At 31.3% G+C, this 19,434-nt stretch overlaps 1 protein-coding gene across 2 annotated transcripts in view; it reads right to left on the bottom strand.

Annotated features, from left to right (window-relative positions):
• Nucleotides 1-324: 324 nt before the first annotated feature.
• Nucleotides 325-19,434, bottom strand: part of LOC125070359 (phospholipid phosphatase 2-like) — an 82,965-nt gene continuing 63,855 nt past the window's right edge. For both annotated transcript variants that reach the window (XM_047680193.1, XM_047680195.1), the window contains exons 3-7: nucleotides 6,256-6,410; nucleotides 4,768-4,988; nucleotides 3,778-3,904; nucleotides 1,444-1,626; nucleotides 325-1,064 (exon numbers count right to left, since the gene is read on the bottom strand). In XM_047680193.1, coding sequence (XP_047536149.1) covers nucleotides 933-1,064; nucleotides 1,444-1,626; nucleotides 3,778-3,904; nucleotides 4,768-4,988; nucleotides 6,256-6,410 — 818 coding nt within the window. In that variant the 3' untranslated portion in view covers nucleotides 325-932. The remainder of the gene's footprint in view (nucleotides 1,065-1,443; nucleotides 1,627-3,777; nucleotides 3,905-4,767; nucleotides 4,989-6,255; nucleotides 6,411-19,434) is intronic.

The following is a 19,434-nucleotide window of genomic DNA, read 5'->3' as shown; positions in this document are numbered from 1 at the left end:
TTTTTTTAATTATTTAGCTTCTTAATTTATTTCCTATTTTTTGTTTTATAAAATTATAAAGTTTATGTTGTACATGACATTCATTGATTAAAAAAAAAAATATTAAAACAGGCTTACTGATTTTACGGCAAATGTTTAAATGAGTATTTTATTACATCGTAGTGGAGCCACAGAAACATATATTTAAATGAAAAATAATTAATTCAATTGTCAGTTTTAAATGTCATTTGTTATTTTATGAATATAAAATGTACACACATATTAAGTATAACTTTATATACGAAATATGTATGTATTAATGATGTCGTATGTTTTTTTTTTTTAATTATTTTAAATCAGTTCTACTAAGATAAGACAAAGTAATGCATTAATTTCTAATTATTTACACATATAATGGCGATATGATTAAAACGCCTATTTAATATAAATAATCTTTATAATTATTTATGAAAGTCGGCTATTACTTACGAAATAAGTGAAAATTTATTGTATTTTTTTTTTACTAAAAGCAGACGTAGGGTACGTATTTATTCTGACTAATATTTATAGATAATACAAATTATTACTGTTATTAAAAATTTAAACACCTACGTAAGAATGATTTAACGACATTGAGCAATCTAATTTACCTCTACCTTTAATATAGAATAGTATCTTTAAAGATTATTAAATCATAAAAATATTTGAAAACGTCTAACCTCAAAAATACATAATTTTTATTAAACCAATCACAATTCAAATGTATCTTATTCCGTAATCAACTAGACCTTCGCGTCATCACAATCACATTAGCTAATCACCAGATCTTCAACTGACTCAACATCACTAACAGTATCCAATATTTTTCTACATATTGTCCATGTTTTGGGATATCATCGGAACCGATGCCCAATGAAGTTTAAAGGCCTGTCCAGACCTTAGACAGCCTGCGGCTAAGGGACCACAACCCTTGGCTGACTGGAGAGCAATCTTCGTACTGACTGGTGGTTGTTACCATCACTGCTGGATATATCACTCGTGCTGACAACGGCTGGCTGGGAGAAGTTCTTGCAAAGAACTAGGACCTGGGATATAAAAATATAAATTAAGGTCGCGGATTGAGTTATGACTTAAATTGGTTATAGAGCTTTGTCCAATCTCGTCAGGGTTGGTACCAATTTATTATATATTTCCAATTCCCCGTACGCCGATGTCATAAAAAAATCGTTTTATAAGCGGATTGAAACTTTCAACTGTTTTAGTACCTTAGTTGAATGTTTATTTATGACAAGGATACTATATTTTCTATTCTCGTATAAACCAGAGCTGTTACTATCTATATCTTACCAAAAAATTAAAAAAAAAAAACTTTTGATTACTCTAAATCCTCATAGTCTTGAGCACTTTTTTATAAGCGAAGATTTTGAAGGAAGATATTTTGATTTAAATTTTTATATATCTTACCGTGTATATGACACTGAACATTCCCACAATTGCACCAGCTAGCACGTCCCACCAGTGATGTCGGTGATCAGTGATTCGTGTGAGTGGACACACCACCGCATATATGATACAAAGGATCTGGACGAGCGGTACCAACAGGACTGTTCGATTGTGCCAGCTGAATGCTCGCCTTTGGAGATACCACTGAAAATAATGATATTATATTGTAGCAATGTTTTTTGGATTAAAATACATCAATTCTAAGATCACTTAATTCTTAATAACTGTGCCTTAATAGTATTCGAAATTCAAATATTATTAAATGAAATTCGTAGTTCAAATTTTAGTATACTTTTAGTATACTAATTATAAGTGGATCATTTCCATCCAATGTTAGAATATAATCTTTTCCATACAATGTCAAATACTGGCTCACTCAATTCAAAGTGTTAATGTTTTCTTTATTTATATACCGAACGTTAGGTCGCCATATTAATGTTGCTTACGAGCGTGCTGCACCTATCTAGACTGGCAAACACAAAGCCCAGTTCAACTTCTACTTAAAAAATTTACTTTTATCGCAATCGAAGCAAAATCGTTGAATCGTACGTACAGTCGATTACCAATTTCACAAACGTAATGATCAAATTGCTGTTCGGTCTAAGTTAAATCGGAGTGTGAGCGAGAATCGTATCATAGCCGTTATATACTAGTATAAATGGCCTCCAAGTTATTGTAAAATTTAAACAGTGGTAGTAGAAGTCTTTTATACTATTTATATTTTAACCAAACGTGATTGATTTGTAACCACAAATAGTCGTAACGCTTTAAGCCCTGCAGTCTTAGAAAACACATTTGATTCAAGTCGAATTTATTTGTGTAAACTGTATACCGTCTATTCTTTGGCCGTGTGAAATATCAAATTTAGTTTTAAAAAAAAAGCAATATTTTTAAATAATTAAAATTTACTCTCTGACATAATGCCACCAGTCGATTAACAATTTTACTTATAAATTTCTTATATAAGGTAAGTGATCAGTAATTAGGAAGGAATTTTAAGAATTCATCTGCTAGGCGTTAATTATTGGATGAATGTTTTGGAACGAAGGCCTTTTAAACGGCTTATAGTCGAGTGAACTGGCAGAAATCGTCTCGGAAAGTAAAAGCTTTAAGCCCTCTCTAGGCGACCTCTCCCTGTCTTTTCTTTCTATTATATACGGAATTTTTAATGACAATTTTATTTATTGTCATTCAATAATTTTCAACAGTGTTGATTTATTTCATTGTCAAAAAACAACTGCGTTTCAGCTTGGTGTCCCGCGACTCTTGTTTTTTATGTAACCTCGTACTTAAATAATTGTCATACATTCCTAAATCGATAGGCAACTTGTCTAGTCCTGGTCTATGATTGGTCTGCGCGGAACCCATGGGTTGATTTTGTAGTGTTTCAGGGTTAATTAAGTGAGCAGTCACTGTCAATGTCACTTCCGCGTGGGGCGGTTGATTGAACGCGGCTAACACGAGGGAACTCTGACCGCATATCGGTTACACAATTCAAAATGCACAATTATATATAAATTGGGATGTATGACGCTAAGGTCAAAAAATATAGGAAATAACACAGTAATACTGCAAAATTGAGAAAAAGTCGTATCTTTTAGAAATTGTAGAGTTGAGACATGTTTATTTCTTCACGTTTTCTTTAATAAAATAATTAAGCAAGAGAGATCCGGAATACGAAATCCGGCTCTGTGTTCAAATGCTTCCAGTAAAAAAAATATAAATTTTCCCAATAATCCAAATCCCAAAAGTCTCAAAATTCTTACGATGGCGTCGGCGATTCTTACGATGATTTCTTTCATTACACAATAATTCAAATACAATAGCAGCCCGTAAATGTCCCACTGCTGGGATAAAGGCCTCCTCTCCCTTTGAGGAGAAGGTTTGGAGCATATTCCACCACGCTGCTCCAATGCGGGTTGGCGGAATACACATGTGGCAGAATTTCGTTGAAATTAGACACATGCAGGTTTCCTCACGATGTTTTCCTTCACCGCCGAGCACGAGATGAATTATAAACACAAATTAAGCACATGAAATTTCAGTGGTGCCTGCCTGGGTTTGAACCCGAAATCATCGGTTAAGATGCACGCGTTCTAACCACTGGGCCATCTCGGCTCATTACACAAATCCAACCAAAAATATATTTGGATTTGAACCCACGAATACAAAATATAATGCAGAGTTTCGTATCTCAGGTCATAATGGATAAGTGTAAGTGTAAATCCAAATATTTAAATTTGGAACAGTAAAAAAATATGTTTACAGTTTACATTTTAGTATAAAAAAAATTACCGCTAAGAATAATCCACAGTATACGGACAAGGATGTATGTCCAGAAGGGAAGCTTCTGATGGAGTCAATTTGTAGGTACCGGGAGTACCTCGCAGACGTGCAGGTGTAACTGCTAACATACTCTGACCTGAGAAAAAAGACAAGTACATATTAGTCTTACAATAATCTCTACGCAGTATAAAATAAAGTCGCTTCCGCTTGTACGCTTAAATCTTTTAAACTACGTAACGGATTTTAAAGCGGTTTTCATCAATAAAGTGATTCAAGAGGAAGGTTTTGATTTAGGTATAATATTATAGTGGAGAAAAGCCGAACAGTTCAACTTTCCTAGCCAGACAAAGACAAGAACTTATTTTTGATGTTTGTTCTTCAATGTAAATGCTGCATAGACACTTATTTGACCCGTGCGGAGTCAGGGCGAGTAACTAGTTTTAATATAAATCGACTAATAATTTGATTAATCAATGTAATAATTATATATTTATAATAAAAATAAATAATAAATTTAATGATTATAATATCTATCTTTTTTTGTTTAATACAGCTACTTCTGGGTTGGGCTATTAAAAGCATATTTGAATACTAATATTAAAGGTTCGGAATGTAGATTCTAATGAGAAGAACCGGCTAGAAATTTAGTAGTAAGGAAATCATTTATTCAAATAATACATATATACACTTAAATTTATCTATCCTGTGTGGAAATCAATTAACACAAATTCATTAACTTTTTGTATAATTTATGTAATATAATAATTAAATCAAATAATATTTAATGATATTGTATTACACAGGTGCAATATAACATTAAAAAAAAAGCATAATAATCTATAATCTAGTTTCGGAACGCGCACACACACACACACATAAACGTGTTATTATAAAGATACGAAAGTAAATAGAGACGCGTTCTTCTTCCATCTTTAAATTTGTTTATAACTGTGTTGCCAAGTGTTAAAAATGTTTACGTAATAAAACATAACAACTTACCCATTACACGTTCTAGCTTTATCCGGTTCGCATAAATCGAAGAATGTGGGTCGTGGCGAGCCTACCACACATTTGACCACCTCGAGTACCATCAAATTGACCACTGCTCCGTAAATATAGTCCCGGTATATGAAAGCCGCGGTCCGAGCACTTGCCAGTAGTTTGTTTTTCTTGATAGTATACTCATCGTCTCTGTGCAGGATCGTTTCAATACCCCACAACTGCAATTGAATGATTGCGTAAGTGTTGGAACTGCACTCATGTACCAACATAATTTTATTACGTAATAATGCACTCTAACGTCAAACGTATTGTCTTTGAGTGCTTATTTATAGAAATAATGATTTCTTCTGCATAGTTTTATTTAGACATTTTATATACCTGACGTCATTTATTTTTGATTATGACATTGTCTAGTTTGTTTAATGATTTATTATAATGCAGATCATGTTTAAGTCTAACTTCGAAGTTACTGAAACGGTGATCAAAGTCAGATTAACTGATATGACTTTAATCTGAATTGTCATTGGTTGATTGCAGCCGATGTTGCCATAAGCGACCAATGAGCGTTCCGTATTCGAATCAATTAAATCGGAGCTTAATCAATGAAAAAACTGGAAAAACTATCAATACTTATGTCATTTATGAGTTCTGACGCAGTTTATTTATTTTTTTGAACATTCGTTTTGTTAAACTTCAAATAAGACTGTTAATAACCTTGTCATTAGCGAAAACATTAACAAAATCATGAAGTCGATAATTGTTTTTTTTTTTGCAATGCAAATATATATTTGTGTATCGATTGAAATGTAAATTTTTATGTTTTCTCGTGTCGCGAATACAATGTGTGTTTAATGAGCAAGCGCGATTTTAGACAAACAGAAGTTTGTTACGAACAAATATAATCAGTATACTTGATCATGTCATCCTTTGTGTGTGACTATTATTTGTGTTTATTTATATAAACGATGAGGTGTGGTGTCGACTTTAAAATTTTAAGTTTAAAAGTTTAAAATTTCGGGGACAACGCATTAAAAAAACAAATGTTTATCGATTTTTTGTATTAGAATGTCAGGGTAAGATGTTTGTCACTAGTGTGGTTGTTTAAATGGTTTCTTTGTTATATAATCAATCATTTGTAGTAGGTTTTCTGTCAAGAAGAGAACCTCATATTGTATACATATTATGTTTGTATATAGATTGAGTATTTGTAAGTAGTAAAAAGACAAAATAGCGTCTATCAATCTCGCTTTTGATGTATACAGCGTGATTTTTTTTTATCTTTCACTTACATACTACATATATGAAAAACATTAGTTATAAACAATAAAATAATTTAATTTTAATATGATTTTTGTAGAAGTCTTACTTCTAAGAAGTAGTGTTTAAATATTCTAGATTTTTCCCAGCTCCGAGGTTGAATTAAAGGATATTTATAAGGTTAAAAATCTTGACGACTGGTCGAATTTTATTGTTTAAAATACTCACAATTAGATATGGGACGATGACAGTGATAACTGCGATGAGAGAGATAGATATAGTGTCTCCTGTGTGTGGGAAAGAGAGGTCCGGATCATTGCATCGGAACCCGCTTCGTCTGCTTGGTAACGCTCCTACTTCTAATAGGATGCACACTGCTGCCACTGTTGACAAGGAAAAAAAAACACATTAGGAAATAAAATATAATTATATACCTAATTATAATTATATGTAATTTGTAAATGGAAATTACATAAAGCCATAATTGAACTTAGTTAGTCTAATAATAATAAAATCATGAACTTAGTAACTATGTAGTTTTACACATTTAAAACTAAAAAAGGGTAAACATGTCAATTGTACGACGCTGAATACTAATAACGTCAGTTACTATTTAGGTAAATGCCACAGAAAATTAAGATTAAGAAATTCTTAATATATTCCTTAAACTAATTGGTGTAATTATCTGTTAGGTCGTTGCCTTAAAAGTTATCTATTCATTAAAATGTCGTTAAAAGTAAAAAAAGTTAATAAATTAAATAATCTTATCGATGGCTGTTAATCGATAGACAAACATTTGTCAAAACAAATTGATTTTGTTTTTGTTTTTTAAATATTGTATATTGTATCTATTGAGGTTATAATCTGTTTTGTAAATTATGACTAAATAGGATTATATATGATAATGTTTTACATATAACCTACTCATATTTTTTAGAGTAAATTTGTTTTTTTTTTTTTATAAGCAGTCACATAAGTAAACAGTACTTGTTCTCATAAAAAAAAAGTTACAACATAAAAATAAAATTTAAAAATTAATAAATGTTATTTTTTCTATGTAATTTACGACAGCTGACCTTTCGTGGTAAAATATTTTTTGATATCGCACATCATGTAAATATTTTGGAATTAACTTCCAAAAATGTCGAAAGATGATTAAGTTCATTTAACGAATAAAAAGTTTTTGCATCTAGTGTATCCTCTGTTGCATTCCACATCTGTGACTAATATATTACCCGTGGATATAAAACACAAATAAATATTTCGTCATAATCTTTTTCATTTGACCTGAATATGATTGTTTCCTTGGGGAAAAAAGCCTTAAAAACCAAGTGGGTAAGACGTATCCGTATCCTTAAGTTATAGCCTTATTGTGTAACGATTCTCATTAACTGACTCAACAGATGTAAAATTTAATTTAAATAATATTAAAAGTGAATGTTTTTCATCGGTCAATAAAATTCGTTGCATTTATTTTAAAAATGATATTATATATATGGTTCGATAAATTATTAAAAAGTTATATTAAGACTTATTTGTGTTTGGATATAAATACATTTAAGACTTTCTTTAATAACACTTGAACGATTTGTTAATCATCTTGCATTTCTTTACCATATACACACATACATACAAGGTGATATATACATATAAACGAAGGATACGAATAAGGTTCTAAATATACAGGGTTTTTAGTAATGTGACGTATTTCCGTTAGGAGGTAATGTAAAGGTAAGTTGCATTTTTGACTTATTTTGAAAAAATCTAAAAAACGTGATAAATCAAAAGTGGTTCACTTTTACACAATGCATATGGGTGTTAAAAATATCGCAAATAATCACCCCTAGTACCACCTAACGGGAATACGTCGAATTACCAATAACCCTGTAGGCGTTAGCCTATTTTTTTTCTGTACTACCTACTCAGCGCTGGAACTAAATTTTGCTGAGGTGACGATGATAAATATTTCTGGGCCAATTTTTTCGTGAAGTTTATTTTGAATATTCGTGATGATATTCGGCAACTAGGAATATTCTTGTTCGTTGTATCACTACAAAATACCACAGCTACATTAGATACAAGTTGTCGCCCTCAGCTTCGCTCGTGTTATAGGGGTCGGTCGTCAAGTATTAGAGTTCTTGGAGTACAAGCTTGCTTCATTCCAAATATCATCAAATTCGGTTCAGTGATTTCGCCGTAAAGCAACAGATAGACAGACAGCTACTTTCGAATTTATGATATTAGTAAAGATTATAATAAAATAAAAACATATTATAGAGTTGTTGAAATCATAGTTAACGGCAACATCGTATCATAAAATATTAAATACTAGCAATGAATATCTTCCAGTCAGGGAGGTCGTACTGCACCGCCATAAAACGTACGTGATTGTGTGTGTTCTTATATTAAATACTAAGGCAGAGACAAAACAGTTCAGTATATTAAAAATATATATTATATATATATAAAGCGCAACCAACCTTGGGAGCTAAGATATTATGTCCCTTGCGCCAGTAGTTACACTAACACTCACCCTTCAAACCAGAACACAATAATATTAAATATTGCTGTTTAGCGGTAGAATATGGTACCTACCCATACCCTACCACCAAGTTAATAGTTGGTAACGATATAAATAAGACTTAAATAGCTGTAGGTTTTCTTTTACATTCAGATTCATATGTGTTGTTCACACGGTGATCAGCGTAACTAAACTTTGTATTGTAACATAGGATTTCGCTCTCGCGTGGACGTTACGACTCACCCGCCTGTCTATCCACGGTCTGGACATTTTGACAATTTGATTTATTTATTCTTTTCATTTATTATGTTAAATCGAGAAGGATGTCGAGGAAATATAATGTTGGAATAACATTATGTCCTCATTCAAATCTGCTGCAAAGTTTATTTACCCGCCAGTGTTAACACGATTTCCAAAACTAAACATAATAATTAATTTACAGAGGAGACAATTTTATTTAACTCTAAATTGATTCTTTAATTAGTATCACCGAATGTGTTTATCGGTCAATTACGACAATTAACTGTTGGCTTTTGAACAAAGGGCCAACAATTATAAATTTGTGACGAAACGAAAAAGATCATTTAAAATTTAAACACCGAAATTGGACAGTACGCAAATTATATTTAAAAATGGCGGCAAAGTGCCGTATACGGATTGCTTTCTATTGCGAGATAACGTGGAAATTTGATTTAGATATGGGATTAGAATCATATATAGCAATTACTGCCGTTTTGATTTCATAGCTGCGGACTACAGGTTCCGTATTAAAAAAAATCTATCTAGAACAACTAAGCCCAGATTTAGGAAGGCAGTGTTCCCATACATTGGAAAGCACGTTCAGCATCTGCTTTCTCTTTGGCTGTTAAGGCCATTCCATCGGACTGTTACACGAGAATGAGAGTTTTATTGTTTGAGGATGAATACCGTGTCGGTCAAATTTCATACTGGCCATTTTAAATGATTACAAATGAAAAAAAATATATATAACCAAACAATCATATAAGTAATTTTTAATCCAATATACTAGTTTCTTAAATATGTATATTCAAATTATACATCATTTGACAATTTTTATATTACTCATAAGCAATATAGTTTCTTTCTCATATATATGTTGGTATATATCTCAATCAGTTAAAGCTACGTGCATCATATCGCTTAGCATTTTAACAGCAGCATTCGGCTTATCCATATTCAAGACGGGCATAAATTACGCCGTTAAGATGAAAAGTCGAGTGGGAGATATCATTTTAGAGATAAATATACTAATTTACTACAATCTAATTCAATAGACCTCTTAGTACTAAATGTCATTCGCGACTGCGCCGCATAATATTTCGAATAGAGTTACATTCCGATGAATAAAAAATACCCGGGCAAGTGCGAGACGGATTCACGTACTGATGGTTTCGTACCAACACATAGAACTAAAAGATTTGCCGGTTTTCGAATTTTATCCTACTGTTTCTAGATCAACGGGAAGTACCCCATAAGTTTTTATTCCGTTTGGGGATATATGGAAAATGCGTCATATTAAACGGCCATCTTTATTGCGTTGACTTAGTGGTTTGTTTTTTTACAGCTCCAAGGAACAAGGACTTCAGTATTCGGTATTAACTTCAACTTTATACCACGGCGCATTCGTGAGAAAAAGGATCTTAACGGACAGACAGACAGACACATGGACAACGAAGTGATCTTAGTGAATCGGCTCCGGTTTTTCCTTTACAGGTACGAAACCCTAAAAGCCTGTGAAAATAGGTTATAGTTTGAATGCGTTGATTTTATATTTTATAACTAAAACTTTAAATCGTAAAATACGGTACACACCTCCGGCTTGTTATTATAATCATGTTGGCAACATTGACTTAAGATGTTCTTTGTTTTATTTTTCCCCCTTTGCAGTCGTCACACTGCTGTACCTCAGTATTTTATAGGGATACGAGGAATATCCAACCAAAGACACGGAGAAAGAGATATGTAATTAAAAAAAAAGGTTTATACTTACAATTTCACTTTATTACTCACCGCATAATATTATGTCGGTACCGTATATCCGTTACGTACAAAGGCAATAAATATAATTGGAGTCGTGAGAGAATTCGTCATAAGAACACGTGAAAATTATCGTTACATAATCAATTACCGTAATTACTCGATAATTAATACAATCCGTGTACTATGAATTTGTCTTTTTTAAGACCGAATGTACACACGCAGCATCGTCTGCTTATTATTATGTTTTTTTTTTTTTTAATTCTGAATAGATCCTCAACCGCTTTCGTAGTAAATTATCCGTATTCCAAATTTTTGAATTTTGATTTTTTCTTTTAATTTTAAGTTTTAATGAACGAGAGACCCGATGTAAAGAAATGATATAAATATAATTTAAAACGGCACTCAGGAATAATGTAATTTTCTATCAGTTAAATTTTAGAATTATATCATTAGTTCCAGAGATGACTCCCTACATACAAACCAACAAATTACATCTTTTGAATATTATTATAGATTGTTTTTTAATAAGAATAAGAAATTGTTACCCGCGTGCTACCTAGATCACTAGTTGGTGTTTAGAAGTCCTAATGATAGGCGTTTATCTGAGATCTAGGGCAGTCCACAATGCAATTGTAACTTTAAGATGTAACTCTGAAAACATAGGGCGACTTAAAACGTATAGAAATTCTACGTTTTATCTATACTAATATTATAAATGCGAAAGTAACTCTGTACGCCAGTCTGTTTTTTGCAAGTTACGAGGCGAGTAAATTTTGATGTGCTTATAAAATAGTATCACATAAATTATTTATAATCATTCATCTTGTTCTTGGCGGTTAAGGTCATAAACTCACTAATGATGATCTAACTAGTTTCATAAGTCATGTTTCATAAGTCGCTGCGTTCCCGCCCCAAATATATAATCGTATGTTTCCACAATGGGATATTGATAGTTAAAGGCAAGACCTCTGGTACAATTGAGATGTGGCGGCATTGTTGAAAGTGCATTTAACTATACAACAGGCCGATTATCCTAATTGAGAAGTATTTAGGGCATAATTCTGTAAGACATTTTGATCCTAGTTTGCTAATTAGTCTTGTATTAGTCTAAATAGAAATTTGTGGGTTCAAATCCTAGCAAAGACAACATAATTTTGAAATAGGCGGTTCAGAAAAATATGTTTAGGAAACCACTATGACACCACGTATATCCATCACCCATAGTGCAACGTGGTGGTATATGCTCCAAACTTTTCAAAGTTGGAGAAGATGCTCGCTTTGCAGAGAGACATTTACTACTTATTGTTAATGGGAAATTATAATAAAAAAGTACTTTTAGTTTTTTATCAGTTAGTAGTCAGGTATTGTGACGTGTGAATTTAAAGCGCTTTTCGTTTTAATCTTATGATTAACTGATGATCATTTTTCATCAAAAAAATGTAAGCGAAGATATTTCCTTTACATAAGTGAGAAAAATCCAAAGATTACAAAAAAAAAAACATTCGGCCATCCGAATTTTGCAAGTCCTCTGTGAATAAATTTTATATAATATTTAAATAAAAAAGATATCATAATTATAGCATCAAAAATGTCGTTATTTTCGTATTTATAAAAACGAATTGGAATTAAATAGTACACCTATTTGTGCCATTTAAATAGACGGTCTTGGTCGAATTTCATAAAAAAAGTTCGAACTGGCCACGACACACGATACTAATAAAATTCCTTACTATTTCAATAACTTCACACTCTATGACATATTATAATAACAATAGCCAAGTTAACTCTCCTTGTGTCTGTCTATTGCGGACAAAAATTCACTAAACACGAAACAATGTGCAAACTTATACTTATAGCCAGCATCCGTTCTAAATAACAATTTACATTAAACTCTGTTATGGTACTTTACAATTTATTACAATGTATTAATGTCTATTTTCGGATGTATATTTTGTTACCATCACACACCGTACACGTTTTTATTAAATTAGCGTATTGCATCCACTGACCTCATTTTATTTTACAAACAAAATAAAATGTTCTAGCCCTTATTTCTAACGGCGCAAGGTATTAAATATGCTTTATTAAAAATCAATCGTATCTTGGAACCGTTTAGAATTAATTAACAAGAGTATAGTAATAATAATTATTGTAGTTGACTATTTTTCTTTGTTGATTTCAAGAATTAACAAAATATTTTTTTATTTGTGTAAGATCATTTCTTCATAAATAAAAATAAAATATAAATTAATAATATCAAATTAAAAAGTTAAAGTAAAATGTATGAGATTGTGTGTGTGTGTGTGTGTGTGTGTGTGTGTGTGTGTGTGTGTGTGTGTGTGTGTGTGTGTGTGTATGTGTGTGTATGGGATGAGTAGGTACGGTAACTTAATGTGGTACAGTTAATTAATTTTCACTCGCACAGTTCATCAAAAGTGTGCTGTTATTTTATGTATGTATGGAATTTAAATTTAGCCTGGTGGTGTGTGTTATAAAACTTATAAATTTCAAAAGCAAAGCCGTGGGTCCGGCTTGTGAAAAACTAAATCGCCGCCACGCGGGTTATTACGTAACTATATAAATATTTAAAATTTGGTACCGTCTCATAAAAAAACGGTAAAGCTTGGTAATGACGGGAAGCGACTAAATCTGAACGTCTAGGTAAGTAGCCTACCTACATATTTGTCATATAGCTCATTTTTTATCTTTTGGCAAACAGGAAACGATTCGTACGCGACGTGTTATATCTAATGATAAAAATACAAAACATTCTTTGTAGGCAAACGTTCTTGCGTTTTCATACGTTATAAATTGCATGAGGAAAGTGTGGCGTGCTACTTTTAAAGACTAGGTAGTGTTATATATTAACAATATATATATATTGGGCTGAATGTTATGCGATTGTAGCCAAAGAAAAAAAAGTTAACACAGGCAAAGTATGCTATGCCGCATTTATTTGACATGACACTAGAATTACAAAAAAAACCTAATTTATTTTTTTAATCCAAATTATTGGTATTCAACATAAATTAGGAAAATTCTCATGTAATCTACATGTTATTTTTCAATAAAGAAGAAAGAAGGCATATTATTCGATACAAGATTATATAGATGATAAAAAAGCGTGGAGTTAAAGCTTGTTGAAGTTGTTGACTTCCAGGCGGGATATATTACATATATATACTGTATTTAACTAATATGACTGTATTTTTAGATGTTGAAAAAGAGTAGCTACTGAGTTTCTTGGTAGAATCTACATTCCGAAGCGGTGGAAGCATCACTTCTTAAATGAATTTACACTACGTATTAAAATCTATGTAGATAATAGTCTCGCTATAATTTTGGTTGCATAGATATATTTTATGGTGTCGCATTTTAAAATAATGGATGCTAGATCATATCCTATATTCTAGACCGACTTTTAATTTTTGTCGCCTAACATACAAATTGCTTCGTTATTCGAAATCGTTTTCTATCTATAAACGCACACCAATTATAACTGTCGCAAAACGTCACCGATTGCATCAACGATTAAAATATCGATTACAATAGAATATTCGGATTACGACGAATCGGTTTGTTTTAATAAACTAAGCCTAATTGGGAAATCTGTGATCAGCAATAAAGTACAGTCGCGAAAAACCTTTGTTATTTAAATCTTTGAAAGTTCTTCATAGTTGATATGTTTTTTTAAATATTTTGTATAAAATATTGTAGAAAAATAAACAATTATTATATTTTATTATATTTTTGTACAATTTATTCAACATTTTTTTTTATACTAGAGGTTAATTCTTCAAATATGAATTAAAAATAGTTACTGTAAATACTTTGTATATATTTAAGGATTTAATGTCAGTAAAAATACGTATAATACTTTGTATAAATGCAGACTATTTGTCCATATTAAATATTTCCTATACACTGTTAAAGGAAAATTTTAATGTTTTATTTGTAAGTCATAACTAATAAATACATAAATAGCTCTGTTTTTATATATATTAACCACAACATAATAGAATATTTAATAACAGATAAAATACAACTCGTTGACGGATACATTATAATATCTCGAGTTATAAATATATAAAACCTATTTATTTGAAAATAAGCCCGAATTTCAAATTGTAAAAGCATCACCTACAGAAGGTTTTATAGTTGACCACCACGCTGCTCTATAGTGTGGTGATCAGGTACAAAAGTAATATGTACTTTGATAAATAATTAATACAAAAGCTTTGTCTTAAATGGGATTTACCTACACAATATTAAAAAATTAAATCGGTTCCTTGTTCATATTGTAAACTAGACCATCACGAGTGTCAATTAAAAAACAATTACGTTTGAGTATGCAAGACTTGTATTTCTTCAACTATTTTTTTTTTTTATTTACAATACCGGATTCTATTTTCGAAATATTATAATGTTTTTACGTATTATTGTCGTAGTTTCGACAATTTGTAATTGAAAACTGTAATAAAAAACAATTTGATATGCTATTTATATTTAATTAAACATTTGTAAACAAGATAGGTCCCAGTAAATTACAAATAGAACGTTATGTTCATTTTACGACTGCGTAAACTTATAGCCAATTATCATATTAAATATACTATCGTTTGACATTTCTACGGCTCTAAACATGGTTAGCCATGACGTGTGAATTATTTTGAAATTAGTTTTATTTATACTTATATATGTATCTAACTGTTTTAAAGTAATATATTATTTATTAGTAATCTATATGATTGATATTGGGCACATCCAGACATAGAACGTGATAATCATTTTTGTTTTATTTGTCATTAAATTTTAAGGCGATGATTAAAATGTTTATACTACAACTCTGATTATTTTTATTAATTTATATAAAGGTTATATTAGCAGAAGATTAATAAAGACCCTTTTTAACATAACATGTGTACCAATAAACAATGATAAAGTACACTACGAGTATGTCAGTTAGTACGTATCAATTCTGATAAGCGTTCAATCTGAATTATCAGTGAAAACTCATGATAGCAATGACACTGACATTGTCAAAAAGGTATTACTTTCTTTCGAAACTACATTGAGAGGATTATGATATTTTCTAGAATGTACCTATCGTACGATAATTCATACATGTTATCTGTGAATATATTTGCACACTTTGTTTGCGAAACGATTGTGTGTTTTTATTTTTATTTAAAAAGGACTAATGTTTCTAGTAGATCTTGGGTATGATAAGTATGTATCTATTAACAATATAAAAATAATAAATAGCTGACTCGATAAAAAGTATTTAGAATATCATTTTCAATATATATTTTTTTAATTACTGTCTATTAGTTATTTTTATTTTAATGTTATTGTATTTTCTTCTCGCCAGTACCGTACGTCACACGTGTCACGAAATGTCAACAATGCGGGTAGCGCAGCGTCGCCAGTCAGATGTAAAGCGATAGCGCGAGTCAAGGACATGTCAAAATTAAACTCAACTTTAACTTCGTTGATGTATTTCGTTATGTAATCTATTTAAATTTATTTTAATATAAGGCTAGTTTTACACTATTGGTAAATATTACCTAGCGGTGAATCAATAGTATAACAATTATGAAGGTAGACCGCTTTTGACGCTTTATGAAAATAATGACAGTAATTTTTACGATGCGCGCAGGGTGACATGGAAACTAAATGATGAAGTTGTTCGCAAAACTGACAATTAAGTGCCAAGTTGAATTAGACAACTTCACACCATATCTTTTTTCATTTCATTTTAAAACAATATTATTGATAATTGTTAAAGGAAAGTTATAAAAGAATATGTCTATTGCTGTGTGTGTGTTTGTGTGTGTGTATTCCTCAATGCATTAATAACTATAGCGAAAAGCATTTAAGTATTCATGTCTTTACTGCATTAGAAAGCAAATTATCATTATATACCAATAAATGTTTATCGTTTTATGAATAATGGACAATGCTAATCTTATTATCGAACTAAATATGATTAGGCTCTATACTTAGTACTTACGCCAAAAACTTACAGAAAAAGTATACATTTTATCTATAAACGCAAAAAAAGTAAACAGTTCAGTACCTTTACCTCCTTGATTTGTCAATCGATGTTCTCAGGTTTTTTTTGGTAGCTTTAAAAAAAATATTAACAATTTAAAAAAAAATTGAAAATTAAAATAGAAAGAAATACGTTCGAAACATCCTTTTATGTTTTTTTTTTTAATTTTAAATAATGAATATGTTCGATTTTCGACCAACGTTCGATCACTAGGTTTTATTAATCGTGCTTTGTGGTATAACTTACAAATGAACAAAACGTGCACGACAACGGGACATGTCGTGACATTGTGTTATGTCAACAGTGTCAGGTGTCGCGAGGACCACCCACGAAGGGAATATTGAACGGATCAACTATACACGACACATTCAAACCATCGATAATTTTGTTACTAATAGTGACATCGACAAATATTATATCGATAGATACAAGAACTGGAGCAATACTAGTAAAAATTTTTCTTATTATCAGAGTTGTTTTTTAATGTCGATAAATTTTTTTAAGCGGTATAAATTTGGAATTGACCAGTCCAGTACTTCCACATCTTCATGCAAAAGATAGACAGATGATATACACAAAGTCAAGGGTATCAAATAATGTTTTTTTTTTTCATCAAATCAAAACAAGTACCTACCTAGTTATTTTCAGTTAAGATTTTGGGAAATTTAATTTAATTTTTTTGGTTCTTAATTAAACCACAGTTTTAGTCTGTGTATTATTATAAATTGACATAAAATGACATAAATTGACATTGAAGGAAGGTAACACACGCATTTGTTAATGTGCAGATTCGTAATAATTGCTGGTTTTAAACAACCATAATTCGGTTGTGAAAAATCTTTAAGTGTAAGTCTAACTTTAGTTAAAACGACTCGCTATCTCTAATAATCCAGCTCAAGGGAAAGAGACAGCTATATTGTGAGTCCTGTCAAAATGGCATCGTCTAGAGATTGCTTTAGTGTCCGCTTGGCACGACTGAAAGCCATGAAATTAAGAACTTGATTAGATTGTTTTATTTGTTTTATTTACTGGAATAAAATTATAAAATTCGTAATACTATGACAATGAATAATTAAGACGTGAATCCTCAATGTTGATTACTATTAAATACCATGACGGCTGGATTATCTGAGCAGTATCACAATCTAGAAAGAGACAAACTGACTGCGTCTTGTCTTCTTTCTACGTAAAGGTTATCTACTATCCGATCGATGGTATGTTTACATTGTCAAAGTGACACTTTTTTTACCAACATTTTTTTTTTATTTAAATAAATAAGAAGCTGTAGACCTGCTGTCTATGCCTTTGGCCCTTCTCAATTTTACGTGTCTAAGGATTTCTTTCTAGACAGCATCGCACCAATTTTAATTTTCCGTGATTTTAGCAGACCTCTTAGAATCAGTCCCTCCGCAATTATTGTACCACCAAACATGAATAATTTGTATTGGTGTGTTCCGGTTTCAAGGGTGAGTGAGCCAGTGCAATTACCGGCACAAGAGTCATCTCAGTTCGGTTGATACGGTCTAAGTTAAATGGTTTATATTTTGCAGTGTGTACGAGTGTGCGGGAACGCTTACCAGATTTCCTGTTACTACGTTTGCCTTTCAAAATTAAAAAAAAAATATACATTTCTGGACAGAGCACACTGAGTGCATTTATTAATGCGTCAATACCGCGATCCCGTTGTGACATTCTCTTGTCATTAACGATTCAGGTGTCACGAGACCACCCGAGATGAAAAGCGAGATGACAGCCTATTGAGTCTTACAGCTATTGAGGTGTCGAATTTTATTATCTACTAGTGGATGCTTGCGGTTTTGTTTGACTTGAAATATCAACCTATTGAACCATATATTATGTAAGAATTGCGATATATTTTGTCGTTGACTAGTTGATAATAGTCCATTCCTATGTGGAGATACATAACGGGCTATAACATATAGATTTTAAAAAAATGGTAGCCGTAATCGTATCTTTAATTTCTACACAATACACAACACAATAAATAAAGAAAACTAATCTAGAATATTCAATTATTATACCTATAGGTATTATTTAGATAAAAGTTGATATTGTATTAAAGGAGGTTGACTCATAATCAAACTCCTTACAACATTGCCTTTTACTAGCAAACTGAAATCGCATTACTTTATAACAATACCTAAATAGGTTTAAAAATAGAACACGATATAGCCGTAATTCGTCTTTCGAATTAGGAACATGATATTTTTTTTATTAAATAAATATATATGTTTATTATACTTTTACGTCTTAACTACTCAACAGATCGTTTGAAAATACGCTGGCTATGGTACAGGAAACGACATAGGGTATCAAACACTAATAAAAAAAAACGCAGGCAAAGTCGTGGGCGGTAATTAGTTGACGAATACGAGCAAAATATCTTATGAATCAAGTTGATATATTTAAACCGACTTGCACACGACTTGAACACACGCGAAATTTATAAAACTTTACATATAGCACACAAACAGGCACCTCACATTTGACCCCCTCTGGGGTTTGGTGAATTAAAAAAAAGTAGTATGTCCATCCTTAAGATTCAAGCTTGCTTCATATCAAATGTTATCAAATTCGGTTTAATGGTATGATGGTGAAAGATTGACAAACAGACAGACAGACAAACAGGCAGACGTAGTTACTTTCGCATTTAAAATAGTAGATTATATCAACACATAAAACCCGAGAACAAACAGTGAAAAGCATTGCTAAATTGTTACCGGACCGCTTAAGTATATGTGTACTATATACAGTTTTAACGCAATTAAAAATAGCACTTACATACTTGCAATAAACCATATTATAGCGG

Source organism: Vanessa atalanta, chromosome 17, assembly GCF_905147765.1.
Source record: "Vanessa atalanta chromosome 17, ilVanAtal1.2, whole genome shotgun sequence".
Classification (NCBI taxonomy): domain Eukaryota; kingdom Metazoa; phylum Arthropoda; class Insecta; order Lepidoptera; family Nymphalidae; genus Vanessa; species Vanessa atalanta.
The sequence above is the reverse complement of the archived record's forward strand: the minus strand, read 5'-3'. Positions and strand labels throughout refer to the sequence as shown.